This window comes from Brassica rapa, chromosome A02, assembly GCF_000309985.2.
Source record: "Brassica rapa cultivar Chiifu-401-42 chromosome A02, CAAS_Brap_v3.01, whole genome shotgun sequence".
Lineage (NCBI taxonomy): Eukaryota > Viridiplantae > Streptophyta > Magnoliopsida > Brassicales > Brassicaceae > Brassica > Brassica rapa.
In genome coordinates this window covers 3,660,535-3,682,546 of record NC_024796.2, presented here as the reverse complement: position 1 = coordinate 3,682,546, position 22,012 = coordinate 3,660,535, and the positions used below count along the sequence as shown (strand labels likewise).

The 22,012-nt window shown below is 37.0% G+C and overlaps 8 protein-coding genes and 1 non-coding gene across 20 annotated transcripts; 3 read left to right on the top strand and 6 right to left on the bottom strand.

Annotated features, from left to right (window-relative positions):
• Nucleotides 1-455: 455 nt before the first annotated feature.
• Nucleotides 456-3,509, bottom strand: LOC103851197 (chaperonin 60 subunit alpha 2, chloroplastic). The gene is made up of 9 exons (XM_009128038.3): nt 3,265-3,509; nt 3,011-3,170; nt 2,695-2,816; nt 2,399-2,606; nt 2,160-2,305; nt 1,777-2,083; nt 1,451-1,701; nt 1,137-1,340; nt 456-1,057 (listed from the first exon to the last, which is right to left on the bottom strand). The coding sequence occupies exons 1-9, from the start codon at nt 3,310-3,312 to the stop codon at nt 767-769; spliced, it is 1,737 nt and encodes a 578-aa protein (XP_009126286.1). The 5' UTR covers nt 3,313-3,509; the 3' UTR covers nt 456-766.
• A 448-nt stretch (nt 3,510-3,957) lies between these two features.
• Nucleotides 3,958-20,613, bottom strand: LOC103851196 (NADH dehydrogenase [ubiquinone] 1 alpha subcomplex subunit 8-B). Of its 4 annotated transcripts, none has more exons than XM_033286026.1 (3): nt 20,603-20,613; nt 4,739-4,940; nt 3,958-4,316 (listed from the first exon to the last, which is right to left on the bottom strand). In XM_033286026.1, exons 2-3 carry the CDS (start codon nt 4,924-4,926, stop codon nt 4,184-4,186), a joined length of 321 nt encoding a protein of 106 aa, XP_033141917.1. In that variant the 5' UTR covers nt 4,927-4,940; nt 20,603-20,613; the 3' UTR covers nt 3,958-4,183. The 4 variants fall into 4 exon arrangements, with proteins under 4 accessions (XP_033141917.1, XP_033141916.1, XP_009126285.1 ...); XM_033286025.1 differs by lacking the exon at nt 20,603-20,613 and adding an exon at nt 10,520-10,531; XM_009128037.3 differs by lacking the exon at nt 20,603-20,613 and adding an exon at nt 5,062-5,229 and having other exon boundaries at nt 3,966-4,316.
• Nucleotides 5,270-5,913, top strand: LOC103851194 (50S ribosomal protein L33). The gene is made up of 2 exons (XM_033286027.1): nt 5,270-5,301; nt 5,499-5,913. Exon 2 carries the CDS (start codon nt 5,541-5,543, stop codon nt 5,715-5,717), a length of 177 nt encoding a protein of 58 aa, XP_033141918.1. The 5' UTR covers nt 5,270-5,301; nt 5,499-5,540; the 3' UTR covers nt 5,718-5,913.
• LOC103851193 lies at nt 6,221-8,674 on the top strand. 2 transcript variants are annotated; one of them, XM_009128033.3, is made up of 8 exons: nt 6,221-6,639; nt 6,708-7,034; nt 7,124-7,250; nt 7,431-7,743; nt 7,816-7,888; nt 7,972-8,062; nt 8,140-8,219; nt 8,310-8,674. In XM_009128033.3, exons 1-8 carry the CDS (start codon nt 6,613-6,615, stop codon nt 8,442-8,444), a joined length of 1,173 nt encoding a protein of 390 aa, XP_009126281.1. In that variant the 5' UTR covers nt 6,221-6,612; the 3' UTR covers nt 8,445-8,674. The 2 variants fall into 2 exon arrangements, with proteins under 2 accessions (XP_009126281.1, XP_009126280.1); XM_009128032.3 differs by having other exon boundaries at nt 7,428-7,743.
• Nucleotides 8,785-8,856, bottom strand: TRNAP-UGG. Its single transcript has one exon. It is a non-coding gene; the product is annotated as a tRNA-Pro (tRNA).
• Nucleotides 10,522-13,666, top strand: LOC103851191. Its single transcript, XM_033286028.1, has one exon. The coding sequence runs from the start codon at nt 12,776-12,778 to the stop codon at nt 12,941-12,943; it is 168 nt and encodes a 55-aa protein (XP_033141919.1). The 5' UTR covers nt 10,522-12,775; the 3' UTR covers nt 12,944-13,666.
• On the bottom strand, nt 13,528-16,031 carry LOC103851192 (E3 ubiquitin-protein ligase MIEL1). Its single transcript, XM_009128030.3, has 12 exons — nt 15,663-16,031; nt 15,316-15,403; nt 15,167-15,223; nt 15,034-15,066; nt 14,880-14,957; nt 14,758-14,801; nt 14,635-14,675; nt 14,467-14,549; nt 14,284-14,375; nt 14,137-14,206; nt 14,018-14,059; nt 13,528-13,947 (listed from the first exon to the last, which is right to left on the bottom strand). The coding sequence occupies exons 1-12, from the start codon at nt 15,713-15,715 to the stop codon at nt 13,822-13,824; spliced, it is 807 nt and encodes a 268-aa protein (XP_009126278.1). The 5' UTR covers nt 15,716-16,031; the 3' UTR covers nt 13,528-13,821.
• Nucleotides 16,265-18,824, bottom strand: LOC103851190 (probable feruloyl esterase A). Of its 4 annotated transcripts, none has more exons than XM_033286020.1 (11): nt 18,620-18,673; nt 18,430-18,508; nt 18,226-18,302; nt 17,975-18,040; nt 17,854-17,901; nt 17,705-17,772; nt 17,568-17,640; nt 17,328-17,495; nt 17,038-17,232; nt 16,866-16,957; nt 16,265-16,715 (listed from the first exon to the last, which is right to left on the bottom strand). In XM_033286020.1, the coding sequence occupies exons 2-11, from the start codon at nt 18,500-18,502 to the stop codon at nt 16,508-16,510; spliced, it is 1,068 nt and encodes a 355-aa protein (XP_033141911.1). In that variant the 5' UTR covers nt 18,503-18,508; nt 18,620-18,673; the 3' UTR covers nt 16,265-16,507. The 4 variants fall into 4 exon arrangements, with proteins under 4 accessions (XP_033141911.1, XP_033141910.1, XP_033141909.1 ...); XM_033286018.1 differs by having other exon boundaries at nt 16,283-16,715; nt 18,226-18,308; nt 18,615-18,824; XM_009128028.3 differs by having other exon boundaries at nt 16,283-16,715; nt 18,615-18,824.
• LOC103851189 (probable feruloyl esterase A) lies at nt 18,980-21,908 on the bottom strand. 5 transcript variants are annotated; one of them, XM_009128025.3, is made up of 11 exons: nt 21,812-21,908; nt 21,583-21,655; nt 21,132-21,211; nt 20,832-20,897; nt 20,690-20,737; nt 20,541-20,608; nt 20,398-20,470; nt 20,153-20,317; nt 19,874-20,068; nt 19,601-19,683; nt 18,980-19,427 (listed from the first exon to the last, which is right to left on the bottom strand). In XM_009128025.3, exons 2-11 carry the CDS (start codon nt 21,650-21,652, stop codon nt 19,217-19,219), a joined length of 1,059 nt encoding a protein of 352 aa, XP_009126273.1. In that variant the 5' UTR covers nt 21,653-21,655; nt 21,812-21,908; the 3' UTR covers nt 18,980-19,216. The 5 variants fall into 5 exon arrangements, with proteins under 5 accessions (XP_009126273.1, XP_009126274.1, XP_033141912.1 ...); XM_009128026.3 differs by having other exon boundaries at nt 21,583-21,652; nt 21,812-21,897; XM_033286021.1 differs by having other exon boundaries at nt 21,580-21,655; nt 21,812-21,895.
• Between the last annotated feature and the right edge of the window lie 104 nt (nt 21,909-22,012).

The following is a 22,012-nucleotide window of genomic DNA, read 5'->3' as shown; positions in this document are numbered from 1 at the left end:
GTCCGGGCCCAAGAGAAAATGACGACATCATGAACATTTAAACCACCTGAATGAAACCGATGAAAACATTAAGGACCACATTCGATGATGCAAAGCAAATGCTTTTCAAATCTTTCCTTTTGAGACAAATCTTGTTTACCTTATGCTGGACGTGTGCACCGATAATCCATCAATCTATATTTTCGAAGTTATTTTCAAAACTAAAAGGTCACTATGGTTTTGATAGATTCTACAAAGATGGACTCATATATACAGACCTATTTCTTTGCAGCTCTCTTGTTTTGAGGACACTAGTATTAGATCACACCTTGTTTTTTTTCTTTTGACAATTAACACGTATTATCATCATAGTAAAATTAATTAGATCACACCTTGTTACATATTTAATTAAATTAACTTGGATATGAACCAGTCACATGATAAGATCTTGTGCTAGGAGTTTAATTAATATTTAGTTTCAGAAGCTGCAAATTATATAAACGAATGATATCACGCTGATAAACACAAAATAATATAAACGCTGTATATTAGTAACTAGGATTAATCTTGGATTACAAGGCACATCTCCTGTTGCTTTGTCGGATAATTGAGGCTAACAATAAGCAACAATGATTACAATAATCTTTTCTTTTTTCACCCTGTGCAAGTACCATTGCATCACAGATTCTGAGGTTTAACTAATGACGACAAAATCCAAACACCATTTTGTGAGCAAAGGTTTGGATTCAGACAAAATTTGCTGAAAGAGTTTGGCTTTTCTGCTTGGTTATGAGGTGGGTATGCCAGGAACTTCAGGAACTGCAGGTTTAGGCTGCTTGATCTTCTCCACTAGCACCGCTTGAGTAGTGAGAACAATACCGGCAACAGAAACCGCGTTCTGAAGAGCGAATCTTGAAACCTTGCAAGGATCTGCAATTCCAGCGTTAATAAGATCCTCATATCTCCCAGACATTGCGTTGTAACCGCTTCTCCATTCGAGTTCTCTGGTTTTCTCCACCACAACTGATCCATCAACACCAGCATTGGTTGCTATGACCATTGCAGGTGCCGTGAGCGCCTGCAAAAACACACACACAGAATGATTATAACTTCTGAAAGGGTCTTTCAGGAAGGTTAAAAAAAAACAGGTTTCATACCGTTGCTACTATATCTGCACCTATTTGTTCGTATAAATCTTCCATTAGAGTCTTCTTGATTCTCGGGATCTCGTCTAAAAGATGGATATACGTCGCACCACCACCTGGTACTATACCTTCTCTCATGGCTGCAAACGTTGCGTTCTTGGCGTCTTCTATTCTAAGTTTCCTGTCCTCAAGTTCTGTCTCAGTGTGACCTCCCACCTGAATCAACACCGGGTTAAGCTGATTCTTTTTAAGAGGACTCAAAAAAAGAAACATCACGACTTGTGTCAGCACATTCTAAGCAAAGAAGGGTTATTGTAAAACCGGACCTTTATTACAGCCACACCTCCGGAGAGCTTAGCTATTCTCTCAGCGATTTTTCCTGTCATATATGAATTATCTGTCTCAGCTAGATCCTTCTTCATCTGAGCTATTCTCGCCTGAATCTCAGGTTTAGTTGAAGGGTCTGCCACTATGGTTGTTGAGTTAGCCGTGACTGTTACTTTCCTAGCAACACCTAGCTGATCCGAAGTTGCGCCCATTAGAGACATGCCTAAATCTCCGGCAAGATAATCAGCTCCTGTTTTACATCATTTATCATTTCTCATGTTAGAATCTAAACACTGAAAGTGCAAATGAGTGAGAAAAAAAAAACCTGTCATGAGTGCAATGTCTTGTAGCAAAGCCTTTTTCCCATCCAACATTCCAGGACATTTAACAACAGCGACATTGATCAAACCTTGCTTCTTATTCACCACAAGTATCTCGAGCACTTCCGCAGAGATATCTTCTGCGATTATAAGAAGCGGAACACTCAGTTGCGAAGTCTTCTCTAGTAAAGGAACTAACTCTTTGGCTGAAGTGATTTTCTGATCCGTCACGAGGATTTTAGCTTTATCGAATTCCACAGTAGACTTCTCCTGGTTTGTGATGAAATGAGGCGACATGTATCCCTTGTCAAACTGTACAAAAGAAAACATTCCTCATTAATCGCAGAAACTCAATGTTTTGTGTCATTGTGAAGCTTTTAAAACTAACCTTCATGCCTTCCTCGACTATAACAGACGTTTCTGAAGTGGAAGATGTTTCAATGGAGATGACGCCATCAGGGCCAATCTTCTCCACAGTTTCAGCAATCAAATCCCCCACAAACTCATCGTTGCCAGCAGAGATTGAAGCCACGGCTACAAAACACACAAGACTCTCTTTTGAATTTCATTTCAAACCAAGACAAGAGGTGGACCAAAAGATAGATATGGTAATAAGAAGTAAGTAACCTTTAACATCACTCTTCCCTTTAACAGGAACACTTTTCATCTGCAACACTCTGACAAGCTCCTTAACAGTCTTGTTCATCCCGTTCTTCACGGAAACAGCATTAGCTCCAAAAGCAATAGCCAAGGACCCAGCTTTGATCATCTCTCTAGCCAAAATAATTGCAGTGGTCGTCCCATCACCTGCTGATTCGTTCATTTTAATCGCAACCTACAAAAACATAGAGGTTAACCAGTCTCAGTGTAATCACTCTTATGTATTTTCCAAGCTCGTAACTAACAAAGAGAAGGTATATAACCTCTTGGATAAGTGTAGCTCCAGCGTTCTCGATAGTGTCAGGTAGCTCAATGGATTTAGCAATGGTGACACCATCGTTAATCACTTTGATTGTATCTGATTCAGCCAACACTACATTACGCCCTGCGTTCCAAAAAAAAAATCATTTCATTATCACTTAAAGACGTCTCTAAGCAGGCGTGGGTTAGCTCATAATCCAATTCAAATTCAACTTAAACCAATTCAAAATTCCGGTTTAACTAACTTGACGAAGAGAATTTCAAATCTCTGTTTGCTATGTTCTTAGACGGTAAGAATCGCAGAGAATCGTGTCTCACCTCTAGGGCCCAAGGTGACGGAAACGGCATCAGCTAGTTTATCGATTCCGGCTTGAAGAGCCTCTCTGCTATCTTTACCGTATAGTATCCTCTTACCTCCTGCCCTCACCACCAAGAGCTTCCTCGGCAATTGAGGTTTCTTCCCCTGATTGCTACGGCTCTACAGGACAGAGAGAACTCTATTCGTTAAAATAAGGGAATAATAAGAATCTCGGGAAAGAAATGGAACCTGGAGACGAAGCATATGAACTCACCGGAGAGATTGTTGCCGGCGAGAAGTACGACGGTGAAACGGCGAACATTTCGGGTTTTCCGGTTTATATGGTGAAGAAGAGGGAGGAGGGAGGTTTTGCCCAGGGTTTTAATTGATGTTTCTGTAGAGGTGACCGAGTTTTGGAAGTTTGATGACCCGGACGAGTCAAGGGACGAGTCAACTACTTTCGTGTGGGCTTGTTCACTTCTGATTTAAAAGTTCAGCAAATATATCAAGCCCATATATGCCTAACTGTAGCTTCGGACAACTGAATGAAGACTCATATAAAAGCATCTTCACCCCTATTCCAATTTTTTCTTTTATAAAAAAAATTTAAAACCAGATCTATTAAAGACACATATAAACTTTCTTTTAGGTATTCAAATAAATAAAAAAATGATAATCCATATCCAGGTGACTTAGTTCATATGACAGGTGGATCGAACTTGAAATATGGTGACATTCTAAGTCATTTTCCTTATTATTTGACTACAAGCTCCGCTCACCATCTCTATTCTATTTTCAACTCAGAAAAAAATTACTCTAAAACTGGAAGATTATAATGATTTTTTTTATTTCATCTTTTACTCTAAAATAGAGTAAAATAGAATACAGTTGAAGTAAAACTGTAAAACTAAACTTTATTTTGGAATTAGATTAAAAAATGAAGGAACACACTGGAAACACTAGCAACTGTCATGAATGGCAAAATATAAGCATATAAAACAGATTCTGTGCTGATTAAAGAACCACCATCAAACAATGAAAACTGACTCATTTGGCTGTCTTTTAAGAACTAGCTACGAAAGCATTTGAGAGGGGAAAAAAATTGGTGACCACAACAAAACGAAGAGAGTAAAGCTCATTTAAAAATGAACATTTTCCTTTATTATGAGATTACAAATTTAAACTTGTGAATCTCATTTCAGGGGACACACTTTCTCGAAGGCTTCTTGCTCTTTCCTACACAGATCAAACTCGTTTGTGTAGTAATACATACACCCAACGTAGTCATCCATCTCCTTTTGGCACTTCTGGTGAAGATCCTTCAGCCTGCAACAATTACCAATCCATCAACAAAACTAATGTTTTACCAGAGGTACCATATAATGTCCGAATGATGCAGAAATGATATAATTAAACACAGTATGATTGATTGATAGGTACAACCGTACAAAGTCTTCTTGTTTGATATTATTAGAGCTTTGTATCACTGTATAAGAGTACACAACTAAACATCAAAACTGAGTCTTACACCAACATTCCAAGGGAATCAATTGGCTTAAAAATGAGAAGTTTGTGAGCATGAGCACGGTATGAATGTGTCTCTACTATGTGAAACAGATGGTTGTTCTCTTATGTGTGCCAGTTTCAAGGGTATCATAATAGTGAAAATGCATGGCACATATAGCTCTTTCTAGATTCTAAGCCCAGAACACATACTAAGCTTGCAAAGAGATTTTGAAGATACGTACAAGCCAAGGACACAGCGAGTGACGTCACGACCCTTGTCGAGACATTTCTCAGGGTTTGGATCGTTCTTCTTGCATTTCAGAAACGCAACGTTCTCCGGCATACATCTTAGACCTATATGCTTCGCCGACGCAGTCAACACTGCAGAAGTAGGGATCGGGTTCCCCGTCGCGTCCACCGCACTCGACATAGCTCAGAAACTCACTGCATCGGAACGGAAAAGATAAAAGTCAATTCAGTCTAATCGTAAAGCATCAAGAAAATCAAAAATCAAAAATCAAATAATCTACACTATAAGCTAACAACGAAGGAGGGTAAGACATACCTTTTCAACGGATCGATTTGGATATTCTCCTCCTCTGAACAGAGAGAGAACAGAACCAGGTGAGAGTTGCTTAGAGAAAGCAGGCCACTCTGGGCCTATCAATATATAAATGGGCCCAATAAAATAATTGTGTGTGTATAAAGCCTTTTTGTTTTATTTCCATTTCTTTAGCTTCTTCTTCACTCGAGCCGATTCCTCTCAGCCGTCGTATCGCCGCCGTCTCGTAACCGTCTGTCATAGGTAAGTTTCTGCTGCTCCACCTCTGTGTTTTATAATCTGTTGTTGCAGTCGGTGAATTCTCCTGCTCAATTTTATTGATCTGCTGCCAAAATCTATGAAAATGTATAGTAAATGGTTCGTGATTGCACTTTGCTCTTTAGGTTTCTAGTTCGCATGATGATTAAATATTGAATTGATATTTGATCTTTACTCTTTAGTTATGTTTCTGTGGTTTAGTGTATTGAAAGTGAGGAAAAAAAATGGGGGACAAGAGGAAGAAGACGTTCATGTTCATACGTCTGGTCTCAGCTGCTGGAACTGGGTTCTTCTATGTGAAGAGGAAGAGTAGCAAGGGTCTTCTTGAGAAGCTTGAGTTCCGCAAATACGATCCTCGTGTCAACCGACATGTCCTCTTCACTGAGCAGAAGATGAAGTGATTCAAAACTCGCTTCTCTTTTTCTTTCTTTTGTGTGTGTTTCATTGCTTTCGAAGAACTTCATAACAAATTTCTCTGAGTAGTTTACACTTTACACTTATCAATCAAATAACTTCTCAAGTTAAGTTGGGGTTTAGACTTTATAAGTTTCAGTTTTGAGGATGCATAAAGAAAGTGTGTCTCTTTGATGGTGTCTACCTTTGATCGTAGTTTACATTTACATTACTCAGGGTCTACAAAACCTAGAGCACCTTGGAGATTCTCCGAGATGTTTCAGGAGACTAGGCTCAGTGTTTTTTTTTTAAGACGAGACTGATTCAAACATAGAATAATCTTCTTGAGTGTTGTTGAGTTGTCTAGAAAGTATCTAAACAAGTTCCAATTCCGGCTCTCGATATCAACAGATTCAATGGATAATGTCAGAGAAGGAGGGCGGTACAGTGATGAGTCAACTTATCCCCTCTGTTACCAGAAAATCATGAACCAATACCTGCGAATCTGTGTCGAAAATACAAAGTTGTAGGTGTTTTAGGTGCGATTCTGTCTCAAGATTGACTGGCAACATCTCTGGATAGGTGTTGGAGAACATAGAAGCAGACAGATGAGAAGCTTATAACATTAAATAAATAAAAACTCTAAAAAGGGGAAAATTTAGAGATGATGTCTTCCGTGAGACACACGCATAAGTAAAGTCCTTTCAGTCATCACTTTAGTCATTTAGCCTTTTCTAATTAATTAATTACCAGAGAAAAAAAAACAAAAAGAGAGAAAAAAGGACAAGACTTTCCAACCTCTATAGATTGCGTCTCTCGCTGGCTAAGGATTTTTATCTATCTGTCGGCTTAAACAGATTGAATCACTTTGGTTCTTGAGTTTTGATCAGCTTGACGATTACGATGCAAGATTCTCCTCCTTCTTCTCAGGTAAACTCCAAGTCTTTGTTACTCACTAAAAAACGATCTGGGTTGTATAAAGATTTGAATTTTATCAGGTTAAAGAAGATGTCACCAGATCTCAACCAAATAAAACCCAATCGGATGCTTCAATCCACAAACTCCCCAACCCTATGCCTATAGGAATCTTGAGGAACCTGAGTCTGAAAAGAAAAGCTTCTCTTCCCAACTATGAGAAGAGATTGCTACTTAGTCCAACTGTTTCAGAAGCCTCTGAAAAGCCTAATAGCTCCGTTGCTTCTTTGCCTTATTGGAAAAGATGCTTGTCACTTCCTTCTTCTACAAATGCTGCTAATAAGTTGTCTCTGGCTACATCTACACCGCAGGCTTCACCTCTGGGGCATACTGACCAATCTACATCTAATGTGAGTAGAGTAGCTTATAGTGTGCAAAAAAAGTTTTGATTTTTCTGTATGTCAAGGTTAAAATGTTGGAGTTTGTTTTTTTGCTGCAGAGGGATGGTGCATCAGTTTCAAGATCCTTGTCTATGCCTGGGAGAAACAAAGTCATTGTTCGAGCTGTCTCTTTTGACAACAGCAGCAAACAACATGTTTCCAATGAAGCAAGTGGTAGTGGTAGTGGTATGTTACTAACTTTCCTTTTGTTTTTTGTGTTGGATGCATGGGAATGATTGATGAGTGTTGAATGTTGATATGAGGAATGGTTTGATTCATAAGAAGCTTTATCAATTGAAAGAAATTAATTTTTGGTCAAGTTTTCACTTCTGTGAATGTTCTTTCTTGTGTGTGTTTCATTAGCAGATGAGATCACTCCTGTTTCTGCGGAAGAAACTGAAGAAGAGATCCCTGAAGAAGAAGCTGTGTGCAGGATTTGTCTTGATGTCTGCGAGGAAGGCAACACGCTGAAAATGGAATGCAGCTGCAAAGGTGACCTCAGGCTGGTTCATGAGCACTGTGCCATTAAGTGGTTTAGCACAAAGGGAACTCGGATCTGCGATGTTTGCAGACAAGAAGTCAGAAACTTGCCGGTGATTCTGCTTCGTGTCCCAACGATTAATCAACTTACCACTAGACGGGAACTCACTCAGCAGAATCCTCAGCCACAAAGCATTAGGTAATATTCAGAAACCTTTTTCAGAAACTTCTTGATGAATACTAATAGTTGAAGATCATTTAATTGTTGCAGTGTGGGGCAAGAGTTTGTAGTGCTTGTACTCATCAGCACAGTCTGCTACTTCTTCTTCCTTGAACATTTACTGGTAATGCTTGTTTTCTTCCCCTGAGATGTTCTTTGTATGTCATTACAAAGAGTACATGACATGACAATTTATATGTTCTGTAGATTCGTGACTTGAAGTCACAAGCAATCTTTGTCGCAGCGCCATTTTCATTCACCTTGGCTCTCTTAGCCTCAACATTTGCCGTTGTCCTCGGTATAGTACTGCTCCCTTTTTTTATCCATCCATGACACACAAGTCATGTATTAATTGTTATTATCCAAAACTTGCAGCTATCAGAGAATACATGTGGACATACGCAGCTCTTGAGTTTGCACTAGTGGCCTTGCTTGTTCATCTGTTATATGTTACAGTAAGTAAATATAAGCTTTGAACTACTTAAAACATATAATCTCAGACATACATTGAAAACAAGTTCTCATGGTAAATATCTTTGTGTCAGTTTGGTTTGCCGGTTGTCTACTCAATGCTTTTCGCGGGGATTCTTGGTTTCGGTATGGCAATGTGCTTGAACCAGCTGTACATTTGCTATGCTTCTCGGCTTGTGCGAGTTCCACAGAATAGGAACTTAGTATAAAGAAAGTCTCTTGCCTTTTTGTAGTTCCCTTCTGTTCTCCCTTGAAAGCTTGTATATGAAAGTGTATATTGCTGGATAGAAAGATTCACCTGAAACAGTAAAAGATCTGTAGATGTATATGGGTTCTTTGTACGAAGCAATATGAGTTTTGTGGGACTACAATGAAAAAGTGTGAAGATACATCAACTGAAAGAGCTGTTATGAATGAGATCAGTAACTTCCTTGTGAAAGGGAGTCTCTAGGCTTAAAAGTATTTTGCAAATTTATGACATGTAGTTGTTATCTTTTTATTCAGACTTCGTTAAAAAGTAACGTCCTTTAAATTATGGACAGTGTAAAAGGGGCGTTCCGAGAATCGAACTCGGGACCTCTCGCACCCAAAGCGAGAATCATACCACTAGACCAAACGCCCTTGGTTGGCGGATTTAACATCCATTTTTTAACTAACCTCAAACGGAAAACAACAAACCAAGACAGCTTCATGGTGATGCTAATATTACAAAAGTGAAAATAAAGATAAAGCAAGAAGCACAATTAAGCGAAAAGGTTCACCTAATTGATTCCACAGTCTCTGGTAAACTTGAACCGAGGGTAAAGACTTATTATCATGCAAGTTAACTTCTTAACCCAAAACAGAAAGCTACACATTGCACAAATTGGAAAGTCTATCTCTACTAACTAGGAAAGAAAAACCAAACCTCCCTACCAGAATTAGACAAATTTCTGCCCAAGTTACGGGACAATGCAGCTATATCTAGCTTAACATATAGCCCTAAGAATTTCCTTTCTTTCTCCAGTTAACCAAAATGGAGAAACTTTATGTGAGATTCCTAGCTCACATTTTAGGATCATTTTCCTCACATTGATGCTTATTTCCACTTTTTCCTTGAAGACTTACAATGTATTGGAAGAGCACTATCGAATCACTAAGTATTCATTCAGATTCTTCCCCCATTTGCTTCATCAATTTAGTTACAGCAAAAGGACTTTAGAACGATGATGATTTGTTTGAAGCTGTCGATAATGTCTATCTTTAACCTATTTCAGGTTCATTAATTTTTATTTCATATAAAATGGAATCCATGAGGTAAGATGCCATATTCCCTTTTTGACAACAGTAAGAAGTTGTATTCTCAATTCATTTTGTCGATAAAAATATCTCATAAATGGACTAATGATCATGAACAAGCTTAACTTATTTTTTCAAATTTTAAAGTATGTCATTTGGGTATGAAGATTTAAACATGATTCATGTCCACAACAAAGACAATTGATGTCAAACACAAATGCAATGATATTAGATGAAATCCATGCCCAATATTGGATATATCTTTTTAAAAATCACTAAAGTAATCTATTATATACACTGCAAATTTCTTGATAATTCTTAAGAAACAAAAGTTTTTAAAATATTCAAAATTCAATAATATGAGATTGTGTAGTCATACTAACTCGATCATAGATTAATGGTCATACATAATTGTACTATATCTGCATAAGGTAACAAAATTTTGGTTTTTACTCTTAAAAACAAATGGATAACAAAAATGTAAATAACGTGAATTTTTTTTTTTAACACTTTTAGTTTCGATAACTAGATATGTTCAGTATTGGTTATTAATAATATCTCCATCGCATAAATCCCATCATACAACTAAGGATGGTACATAAAATTGACCAAATAAAAGTTACCCACACGAGTATGCTTTCATTCAAGGAAAGCTGTGTAACCGCACAATGTGGTAGCACATTTTTTCCTTGACAATATCTTATTCCGGTCCGAACCGTAGAGCAGGAACGTCTTGTGGTATGACATTGTAATCTTCTTAAGCTATTAGCAATATCCTCCATCACCTGCGATTAAGACAATGAACATGAATTATTTATAGCACATGGTTTTATTTCAATCTTGAAAATATTCATAATAATTTGATAGAAAATAGAGTAACATAATATTTATTCAATTTCTCTAATTTTCTTTTGCATAGATGTTTGTTATCAACACTCACAAGAACAACATAGTAAGATCATGTCAAAACAAGTTATCTTTCTAGCTCAACACAACCTCTAAGAACTCCATATCTTTCTCCGGTTAACTGGAATGCAAGAACATAATGTGATACATGTTTCATATCCACAACAAAGAGAATTGAGTGAGTCAAGAGGACATGATATAATATGGAAAGTCAGGCCCGCTATTAGATATATCTTTTCAAAGATTACTAAATCATCTATTATACACATTATGATTTTCTGACAATTTCGAAGAAACTGAAGTTCTTTGGAATATTATCTTCATTAAACATTTAAGTGAATGTTGTGTATCCATCCTACCTTGGTCATATATGGTCATATATAATTGTACTATATATATTCTAGATAACTAAAAGTTGGTTAACTTGATAAAACAATGGATAACATAAACATAAATAAAGTGATTTGTCTATCGTAATTGGTTTTATTTGAATATTGAAAGTGTTTATAATTTGATTGAAAAAGAGTATTCAAGTCTAGAGTGTTGTAATTCTTTTTGTATAGACTACATTTATAACAACATCCTCCTTCCATTTAACAAACTACCATCTTTTTTAATTCACAGATTTTCATTTGATGTTGTTGAATCAATTCATAAAATAAAATATTTATCTCTTGGATAACTCGTTTTTTTTATGTTGAAGATGCCAAATTCGATTGGTTTTGACAACAAAAATAAATATGTTGAGGTAAAGGTTTTTGAAGACATGCCAGACTATTTCAAACCAACATTGAAAATTTGACGGCGAGAGAGATTCAAGAGTGACGGTGAGAGAGACAAGCTCGTGATATTAGGTTTAGGTTTGTAGTTTGTGAAATTTATTAGGAGTAGAAATTTTACAGTTTTACTTAAACCATCTCCATCGAGATGATTCAATTTGGTTCAGTTGACTGGTTTTAAAAATTAAACCTAAATTTATAAAACTCATCAAGATGAACCATTTAGATGACTTGTAATTTTAAGTCTAAACGAACAATAATTTCATCTCCATCCAGATGGTTCTCATATGTGAAAAGTTGTTGCAAGTTTGAGTACAAGTATATGTTTTAAGATTCAATTTGATTAGTTGGGAAACTGATGCTTGTGTTGTTTTTCTTATTGTGAGAATAACCCAAAAGACATATAGTTAGTAAGCATGCATGTGGCTTCATGACCATGATGTATGATCATATTTTTGTGTGTTTAGTTCTCTTTATTTGCAAAATATTGCTGATTGTTTTTCTTTCCACTTTGATAGGTCATGGTGAACCAAAGAAAACCTTCACATATATATTGGAGACAAACAACACATGACAATGCATTCCTCATAAATTTTTGATGATCTTAATTATACTTGAAAAACTTGTATCAATCTTTAATATTGAAGAGATTATCCTGGTTGTAGTGGGAGGCCTACTATAAATGGTAAGCTCGAATTCTTTTATTCTATATTGATGTGTGTTTTGACTCATATTTTCAGTTTACTGGTTCTTTTTTATTTTATAAGTTTAATGAAGCAGATTGTACTTTTACAAAGGTTAAGCGGTTAAACCAATCATTGCCAAAAAAAGTGAAAAAACAACGATAGGTTTCAGAAGTTACTAAACTAGTTACTAACAGATGATCACTAGGTAGAGTGTTTCAACCAGTGTCCGAGGAGTCTCCGGACTTTCTTGTGGTTCTTCCTTGCGATGATGGCCTGCCGGACTAAGCGATCAATGATCTTGAAGCATCCTTGGGGGGTCGAGGTTGGTGAAGAGTGAAGTCTTGCATTTCTCTCAAACCAAATTTTGTAGATCGTTGTTTGGATAACCAGTAGACGAAGCGTAGTACGGCAGGTTGTGTCCTTGATGTCTGACCATTCGAGAAGGGCCGTCCGAGTATGAAACATGACAGGGCAGGTTGCATTACTGGTCCTTTCTTCTTTCTTTCTTTTTCGGTTTCTTTTGTAGTCGAGACTGAAACAAACCTTAATCTGAAAGTTAGTTACGTGATCTAGTAATTTCGTTTGTAGTATACAACAACATGCTGATTATATAGTTAAATACATTGACGTGAGACCATGTCTTAAGTCTACTACATACCATCAAAACAGGTAAATACAAACGAAAAAAAAAACTAATATTAAAACATAGATTTAATCATTAATAAAATAAGAAGTTGGCTGAATCAAGTCCAACAAAAACCATATTTAAAAACAACTAACCAATCAAAAACTCGTTAAAGACAGACACTTCTCATCTGCCAATTCATCTCCTCTTCATTATCATCTCATCTTCCGTGGACTCATCATCAGATCTTAAGGACACAAAGAAGAATGGGTGGGATGTGCATGTCTTCGTGTTGTGGTGGTGGTGGTGGTGGCGACGATGGTTCTAGTTTACTATTACATCTCCTCATCATGGTGGTCGTCTGCCTCTCTGTCATGGCTGTCTGCACCTCCAACGAACGCCGTACATCCGTTCGTGTTGCCCGGTGCCGTTGACCAACCATCTAGCTATATCAGTTCACAACAACTCTACAAAAAAAAGATTACTTCGGATCCTTTTCTCTTATACATGTATGTGTTTTGGTTCTTGATTAGTGATAAATAAGGTATTTGGTTTTGGTTCTTTGACAATGGTTTTGTCCTCTCTTGTTAACAAATTAGATTGGTCAGAATGATATAAATCACATAATCTCAACCGAGTTTTCACCATACAAGTATACAACAAACTATTTGGTTACAACTGAAATAACGTCAAATATGCGGGGCTGTTGTTGAAATTTTATCTTTTGTGTTTGGTGATGAAGTTACGCGGCAGAGAGTATGTTGATTCTTGATCCAGAGACAGGGAGAGTATAGTGAAGAGAAGAGTCCTAGTTACGTGATACACACGCTTAAGACTTGTTTGAGAATGGCAGGGGTCAAGAGCTCAGAGAACAGTTCTTCTAGTGGAAAGTTTAATGCAAAATGAGTTTTGACCTGTAGTGTATGTAACTAATGAGATTATAAAGTATCTGTGAATTTGAGACATTCGTTGATCCAAACAACCATAGAGAAACACACACATTGCAACATGTATTATCTGATCTAATAAGCCTTAGTTTTCAGCAAATCTCTGAAATCATTTATATCCAGGTAGTTTTTTTTCCCTGGAACAAGAATATATTAAGAGTATATTTATACATGACAATATAACAATATAAGAACAACAAACAAATCGAATCATGAAGAAGACAAATGTGTGTTTTTGCTTTTGTGACCAATCAATCGTTTTATATCCTTTTCTGTTATATAACCAATCATCAATCTTTGCCCCTAGCAACAAGAGGTCTTGGTTGCTTTCTGGTGGCAATACTTGAAAGATCTATAGGTTTTAGTCATTGAGGAAGAACAGGAGGTGCGACTGCTCTAGTGTTGTAAGATCTACAATGTCCACACTTCTGTCCGATTATGTGGAAGTATACTTGTGTTGTGTCGTTACAGTCATTGCATAGTATCCAAACCTGTTAACGCCACTGAATCTTGTCAGTAACTTTCAATTTCGAGTGACAGAAAAAAAAAAAACTTATTTACCTTCTTGTCTCGGTAATCTGAAGGCATAGAAATGGCTTCAACCTAAGAAAAACCAATGAATATAATTATGAGATTTAATGTACTTATACAAAGATTCAACAATGGAGTTTGAAACTAACCTCTTCATCCATCCTCTGCCATGTTTTTGACATATCAATCACTGACCTTGAGCAAATCGGACAACAAAATCTACATCAAACAAAAAACACACACATTCAAGATTTAAACAGAGAGGCAAATAGCCAACAAGAAAAGAGTGAAATTACTTGTCACGTTTGAGCATCTCATGATAGCATTCACAGTGCATTGTGTGTCCGCATTTCATCACTGTAGTTTCTTTAAGTGAGTCAAATAGATACTGCATCAACAAAAGCATACTATATGATCTTCTGAAAATTTTCAGCTGTAAAGTTATAGCCTAAAGACCCTAACGCACACACATACAGTACCTCGTAACAAATGGGACAGTGATGTCGCATTGAATCCTCCACGCAGCGGTGGTTGTTCCGCAGACCAATCCCATAACAAGATCCTAATAGCAAGAAAATGGATCATTTTATGAGTCAACAAACATTTTTTTTTGTTTTTTTTTTCTGAAAATGAATAAGTTAGTTTACCACATTTCTTGCAATGGAAGAAGTTCTCACGCCCACCAACTCTGCAACACGTTAAAAATAAGAAACTCATTACACAACTCTAAAAAGAACTACAATAAAGAAGAATGTACAAAAGATCCTCACCTACAGATTCCACAGTCATCACAATGGAACTGTTCTTTTTCAATCTGGAACAGGACAACACAAGAGCTATGATTAGAATCAAATACCGACAAGAAAGAGGATTCAAATCAAAACTTCTTTACATTATCATCATAGAACTTGCAGATATTGCAAAAGTATTCACCCATGTTGACACCACAGTTGGAGCAAACTTGAGCTACCTGATACGTGAGTGATCATCATAACTCATAAGAATAGTTATATAGCAATTCAGACTATAATGATGAGAAAAGTTACCGGCTGCTCTGTATCGCAAACAGAACAAATCACCTGAAAAAGAAAGAAACCACCATAAGATGCAACAGATAAGAAAAAAAAATGCAAACTTGCTGAGATCATATAGTTCAGTTAAGAGAATGGGATCGTGTACTTGTTTAACGTCTTGACGAACAAGCTCATGACGGTCGTAAATATTCCGCAAAGTGCTCTGTTTTAACAAAGGAAGGATGATTTTTTTTTTTAGGGTTGGGACATAACAGAAAAAGTAATTTCGGACAGTAAGTTGAGAATAGATATTACAGTGGTCTCGTTGTGACAATGGCGACAAGAGAAGACTTCGTTGCAACAAGGAGCTCTGATTTGGCATCTCCTCCTGTAATGCTCACACCTAACATACATGGAAGAGAAACGATCTTAATATTGATCAGAAACAGCTTCAAATTGACACAATTGAGAATTATCAAAGTTTCTGGATCGAGACAGATCTTATTGTTACAGGCCAAAAATAGAAACTTTTCGAAAACCCATGAATCAGATATGGAAAAAGGAAGAGACTTTGTGAAAAGTGCCCCATGAATCAGATCAGGAAACATTGATCTGATAAAACAGAGTAAAAGAAAGGAGAAACAGAGGAGATCTTTATTTACCCGAAACCCATGATGCCAAAATGAAGGCGATGATCATTGGGTGAATCTTCCATGAGAACAGGAGGAGACAATGCCGATGAAGGGGACTCTCTTTCTCTCTATATCTATCTATCTAGCTTGCTTTTTTGACAATTCTTTTCTCTCTCTCCTCGTGAATGTTGTTGTTATTACTACTTGTTAGCTTGGGAGTTCGTGAAGCTTTAAAAGAACCGGAATAAATTAAAGATAAGGTGAAAAAAGTGGAGGGAGGAGGATGGGATGACATGGATACAAAGTACAAACCGTAACAGAGAGTGCCGCTTTATTTGACCAATCACATTTCTTGATCGTTATTTCTATTTATTTCTTATTCCCCAATACTTTCTTTACTAATAATAAATCACCTATTTGTTTACCAGCTATATAGTTTTATGGACGGCTAAAGTTAGTGATTCCTGGTCCTAAAAGAAAGAGGCAAGTAAACATGTTTTGTCTGCTCTTGCAGAAACTGAATATCACATTCAGACAGGATCTGCTCAGCTTTAGATTCACAACAAGGACCAAAAGGCCACATGCACTGACACCTTGCTTGATTGATTGGTAAAAAAGAGAGAGAGGTAGAGTAGTTTTAGTATCTGAAAGAACAGAGAAATACAATTTGATATTCATTCACATATATACATAACTTGAATCCAATTTCTATGAGATCTTTACATGTTTTTTTTTCTTATCAACTGATAACCTATTTACAAAGCTTTGATTATTATCTGTACACTATCTTTCACTACCACAAAGAATCAAAGAACCCTTCTTCTTCCTCCTTCACATTTATATCTCCCAACCTCACCCTTTCAAGCAACCAGCTACTATATACTAGAGACTCCTGTTTTGGATAGAGTTTTCGTTTCAGTGGAGGGAACGGTCCTAGACAGGAATATGTTACCCTTTGAATCTTTCCTGCTGTACCTCTCCACCTCATTGCTCATCACTATGTTGCATTGTCTCCAACTCTCACACATCAAATCCACCCCGAAGTAAGTTAAATGGTCAGATATGCTTCTTCCCATCACCGATCTGAAACAACAAAAGACAACAGATTATATTAGGATTCTTGTCAAAACTGAACCGTACACAAGTGAGAACATGAGACACAAGCCATCTTGTAAATATTCAAGTCAAAATTGTCATGTACCAAAGTGAAAACATGAAACATAACTTAGTTACCTGCAGCATGTAGGATCTTCACCAGTGTTGTCACAAACTTTCTCCACACCAAAACGAACAAGTTTCAAAACACTGAGTTCTCTCACCCACACCTGCAACCCGACACACACTATTACCAAAATGTTTGCATAAATATCTCAAAAGCTGTTACTCTGATGAACACTTTTGTTACCTCGGTTGGGAAGTGGTGGTATGTTTTCCGAGGAAAATAATAAAAGTAAGGAGGCAGGTGAGGAACTATATCATGGTCATGCGTGATCCTGAAGGTATTAGGCACAAGCAAACTGTAATAAGATGCAAAATCCGCATTCCCAATACGAGGTTGCCCAAACGTCATGACTTGTACGTTTTCTTCTCCTTCATTTACCTGCAAATTTACATCTCAACCCAAGTCATTTAACAAATTCAAAGAACATAACCATAACATATAAATAAAGTTAGTTTCAAATCAAGGATGGTTACAACTAGATCTAGCCCACAAAAGGCAGCCATGGCACCTCCCATTGAATGACCAGTCACCATGATGGTGTTGATGTTCTCCCCATAGAACTTCTTCGCCCGTTTCACTGCACCCAAAACTGCAGGCCGCACCGTTGTATTGTGGTAAGCAGTATAGAAGCCATGGTGAACCTGACAATGTAGGACCATTATTCACAACATGACAGTCCAGATGAAAAAAAAACTTGTTAGTTAAAGCCTTACCATTGCATCTGGCATATCAGGGTAATTAAGATCAAGCTGTTTCCAAAACAAATCTGAGATCCAGTTTTGTATGCTGCACAAATTTTAGCTTAATCAACCAAGTTTAGACAAAAGGTGTAGTAGCTTAAGAGTGATACCTGTGTTCTTGAGTTCCCCGGAATGCAATAATGATAGCATTCAAATCCTTTGCCACACCAACATAAGCCTGTTGTTGTAACAATTTGAATGAACTGATATTCATAAAAGAAAAGGAAGTCCTCATAAAGCTAAAGATACAGTGGCAGACCTGTAGGCAGTACTCAATGTCAACTATGATCTCTATGACTTGGAAACCCTGCAACCATATTAGAATACACAACTGAAGCTACACGTACTTGTGGCTTTAAAAAGTGGAAATGTTATTATACCTTTGTCAACCCATTGCATCTTTCGCAGGTCCAAGTGAAGAGTTGTGCCAAATCAGACATATACACCTGCGTGCATATATAAACTTGATTCATCAATCTGATGTACTTTCTTGCATAAGATCTCTCTAGTAGTGCTAGTAACGATATATGAAAAATATGAAGATTATTACACATGTAGTATTAACTCCTGGAGTCCTGGTTACCTTGCAGATAATATTAGAGATAGTGTAAGTAATTTGGTATCAGCTTACCGCAGAAGTATACTCCACAAGTGTTAAGGCAAGTGTATGGTTGTAAACAGGTCGACCATCATAGCTCTTTAACATAACTGCAAATAGAAGAGATAAGCTCACACCATATCTTAATTAGGCCGAGAAAGAGAGAGAGTTGAAAAGTGAAGTTCCCAGAAAGGTAAGAGACAGAATCAGAAAGGAAACATAAGTTCCATTTATTACCTCTCCCACGTGAAAAGAAAAGAAGACAAGCAATAAATGCCAGCACGAACAAGAACCATCTCTTTTGTCCCATGTTCTTCTACAAGAAGATGACAATTATAAACACAACGCACATCATCTTTCTGTTCTTCAAGCAATAATATAAGAGTAAACTTGAGCTAATCAAAACAGTTGAGGAATCAAACCAGACAGAAACTGAGTATCAACGCAAGCGAATCAAATCCTCAAGCCACCTATTTGGATATACATTTTAGATAATCCTCGGCTGAATATTTATATATCCAAAGAAGAAACTTCGATGAAATACGAATATTCGTTTTTTTCTTCTCTAATTTCCAGTTTCGTCCTTTACACGCAACGCCGAAGAAGACTCGTGTTGGTTAATATTAAGGGTATTATCGGAACTAGACATGTATTTTGTTGACCGATGAAAGCCGTTTCTAGACTCTACAAGAGACGCTTTGTCCTCCAGTGGGTTCGCAATCATGTAAAGCCACAGATTACAATATTACATTCATCCAAACAAACACATGATTTTGATATAGCTATATACTTTGAAATTAAAGCTATTTCGTTACCATACAATATATCCCATTTACATTTTTTCATATTTGAATCAAATATCTATGTGGTCATGGTACTAAGAAAAATATAATCTGGTACCTACAACCTATTTACAAAGTCTTGATTATATGTATCTATACACTTTCTTTCTTTCTCCACACCGGAATCTCCTTTTCAAGCAAGCTTTGCTTGACCAAGACTTGAATCAACCGATTCCTATAGACTAAAGATCCCCATTTTTGGTTAGAGTTTCTGTTTTGTTACCGTTGGTGGAAGGAACAGTCCGCGACATGATTAGGTTACCCTTTGAATCCTTCTTGCTGAAACTATCCATCTCATGGCTCATCACTATTGAGCATTGTCTCCAAGTCTCACAATGCAACTCTACCCCAAAGTACCTTAGATGGTCTGCAATGCTATTGCCCTTCACCGATCTGAAACAACAAGCAACCAAGAATTATACTGGAATCGTGTAATAAATGTCTGGTAACTAAGCTAAAACATGGAAACATAAGCCTTGTTGTAGTGATTCCTGACCAATAGTTGAACTATGGTTATGTATACAATAATCTTGTAGTATACAAGGCTTATATCACCAAGTTGTTACCTGCTGCATGTAGGATCTTCACCGGTGTTGTCACAAACTTTCTCCACACTATGATTCAAAGAACTGACATCTCTTAGCCACACCTGCAACACGAAACACACCATTACATCTTTCATCGGTTCTTCCACACAGCTTATAAACCAATCGGAGAAATTACACTCAAGACATTGGAAACATCATCGGAGTGGTCCAGACTTTTTGCATAAACTAGCTTTAAGTTTTTAAAAGTTGTCATTCTTATGAACATGCAGTGGACTGAGGAAACGATGTTACCTCTGTTGGGAAGTGGTGGTATGTTTTTTGAGGAAAATGATTATAGTAAGGAGGCAGATGAGGAACTATATCATGGTCATGCGTGATCCGGAAGGTGTTAGGCACAAGCAAACTGTAGTAAGATGCAAAAGCTGCATTCCCAACACGAGGTTGCCCAAATGTCATGACCTGTACGTTTTCTTCTCCTCCATTTACCTGAGATTTAATTCCAAAATAAAAGTGAATGAACAACTTCAAAGAATGTAACAATAAAGTTTAGTTAGAGTCAAAAATGATTACTACTAGGTCTAGCCCACAAAAGGTAGCCATGGCTCCTCCCATTGAATGACCAGTCACCATGATGTTGATGTTCGGACCATAGGATTTCTTCGCTCGTTGTACAGCACCCAGCACTGCAGGCCGTACAGTTGTATTATGATAAGCACTATAAAAGCCATGGTGAACCTGCCAGTGTAGACCACTATTACAAACTCCACCTTACTACATTAATGTCTCGATGGCAAAAGTTTGAAGTTAAAGCGTACCATTGCATCTGAAATGTCAGGGTAATTTAGATCGAGCTGTTTCCAGAACAAGTCTGAGACCCAATTTTGTATGCTGCACATGTTTTGAGGTTGATTAACCAATGAACCAAGATTAGACAAAAGGTGTGGCTCAAGAATGATACCTGTGTTCTTGAGTCCCCCTGAATGCAATAATGATAGCATTCAAGTCCTTTGCCACCCCAACATATGCCTGAGGTAACATGTAATGATATTAATAGTTGATCAGTAAAGGACATTATGTCCATATGTAGCTTATGATACCACGGCAGACCTGTAGGCAGTGCTCAACGTCAAATATTATCTCTATTACTTCGAAACCCTGCACCAATAGAATACCCAATCGGAGCTATTAGCTTTTGATATAATGTGGGCCTGTGGCTTCAAAGAGTGATTTGCCTCAAAATTTGTTATACCTTTGTAAAACCATTGCATCTTTTGCACGTCCAATTGAAGAGTTCTGACAAATCAGACATATAGACCTGCATAGATATATAAACATGATTCATACAATATCTGGTGAATTTCATCAACATAATAGCTCTTTTATAGCAGTGCTAACAAGAGTGCTGACAATAAAACCATGAGGGCAAGTGTTCATTGTATTCTTAGACAATATTAAAGATAAATGGCATGCATTCCGTAGAAGAATAACGTAAACAGTAGATTAAATGTCTTTTTTTTTTATCACTGTAGTATCTGCCATATTAGCTTACCGCAGAAGCATACTCCACAAGTGTCATGGTAAGAGTATGGTTGTAAAGAGGTGGACTATCATCGCTCTTCAACTTAAGAACTGCAAATACAAGAAAGAAGTCACCATAAAATTTACTTCTTTCAGTCTCTTAATCTAGTTATAGCCTCACGGCTCATAAAACAAGTACATATAAGAATGTGGGTATCATAAAGCTTTTGAACTCAATGTTTTGATATCTTCATGGCTCCTTATGCACCTGGATACTAAATTGTAACTAGCCCTTAATGAATCATCACTATTCCAGTGGAATAAATTTAACTTTACATATATATTTTGGTTTATATTTTTTTCCAAAGAAGCTATCAATACACCTAAGTTCCAAAGCTCATTATCTTAACCAGACTCAGCTGAAAACTTAAATATCTTAGAATAGAAAGAGACATCATTATAGAAGTTTATTTAATCACCACCTGTTCCACTTGAAAAGGAGAGAAGAAAAGCAAAAATTGCCAGCAAGAACACCCATCTCCTCTGTCCCATCTTCTGCCAAGAAGGTCAACATTCATTCATATATCAAAAATCGATGAAAATTGAGCAAAAATAGGTAAAACAAAACCTTCTAATTAATAAAGAGAATTCAAGTAATCAAATTCAGAAATTAAAAAACCCGAGGATCAAATCAAGCGAAGGAGATATTACCCAGCTATAACATTAACGGCGACAGATATAGGATGCGAGAGCGTGATCTTGTGATGACGACGATTCGCTCAGATGAAGAAACGTGCGAAGAAATACGAATCTTTTTTTTTTTTAAATCAAATTTCCACTTTCATCCTCCTTTACGCAAAGGCGTTACTAGCGTGTTTCGCTCTTAATAAGGGTATTACTGGAATTTACACT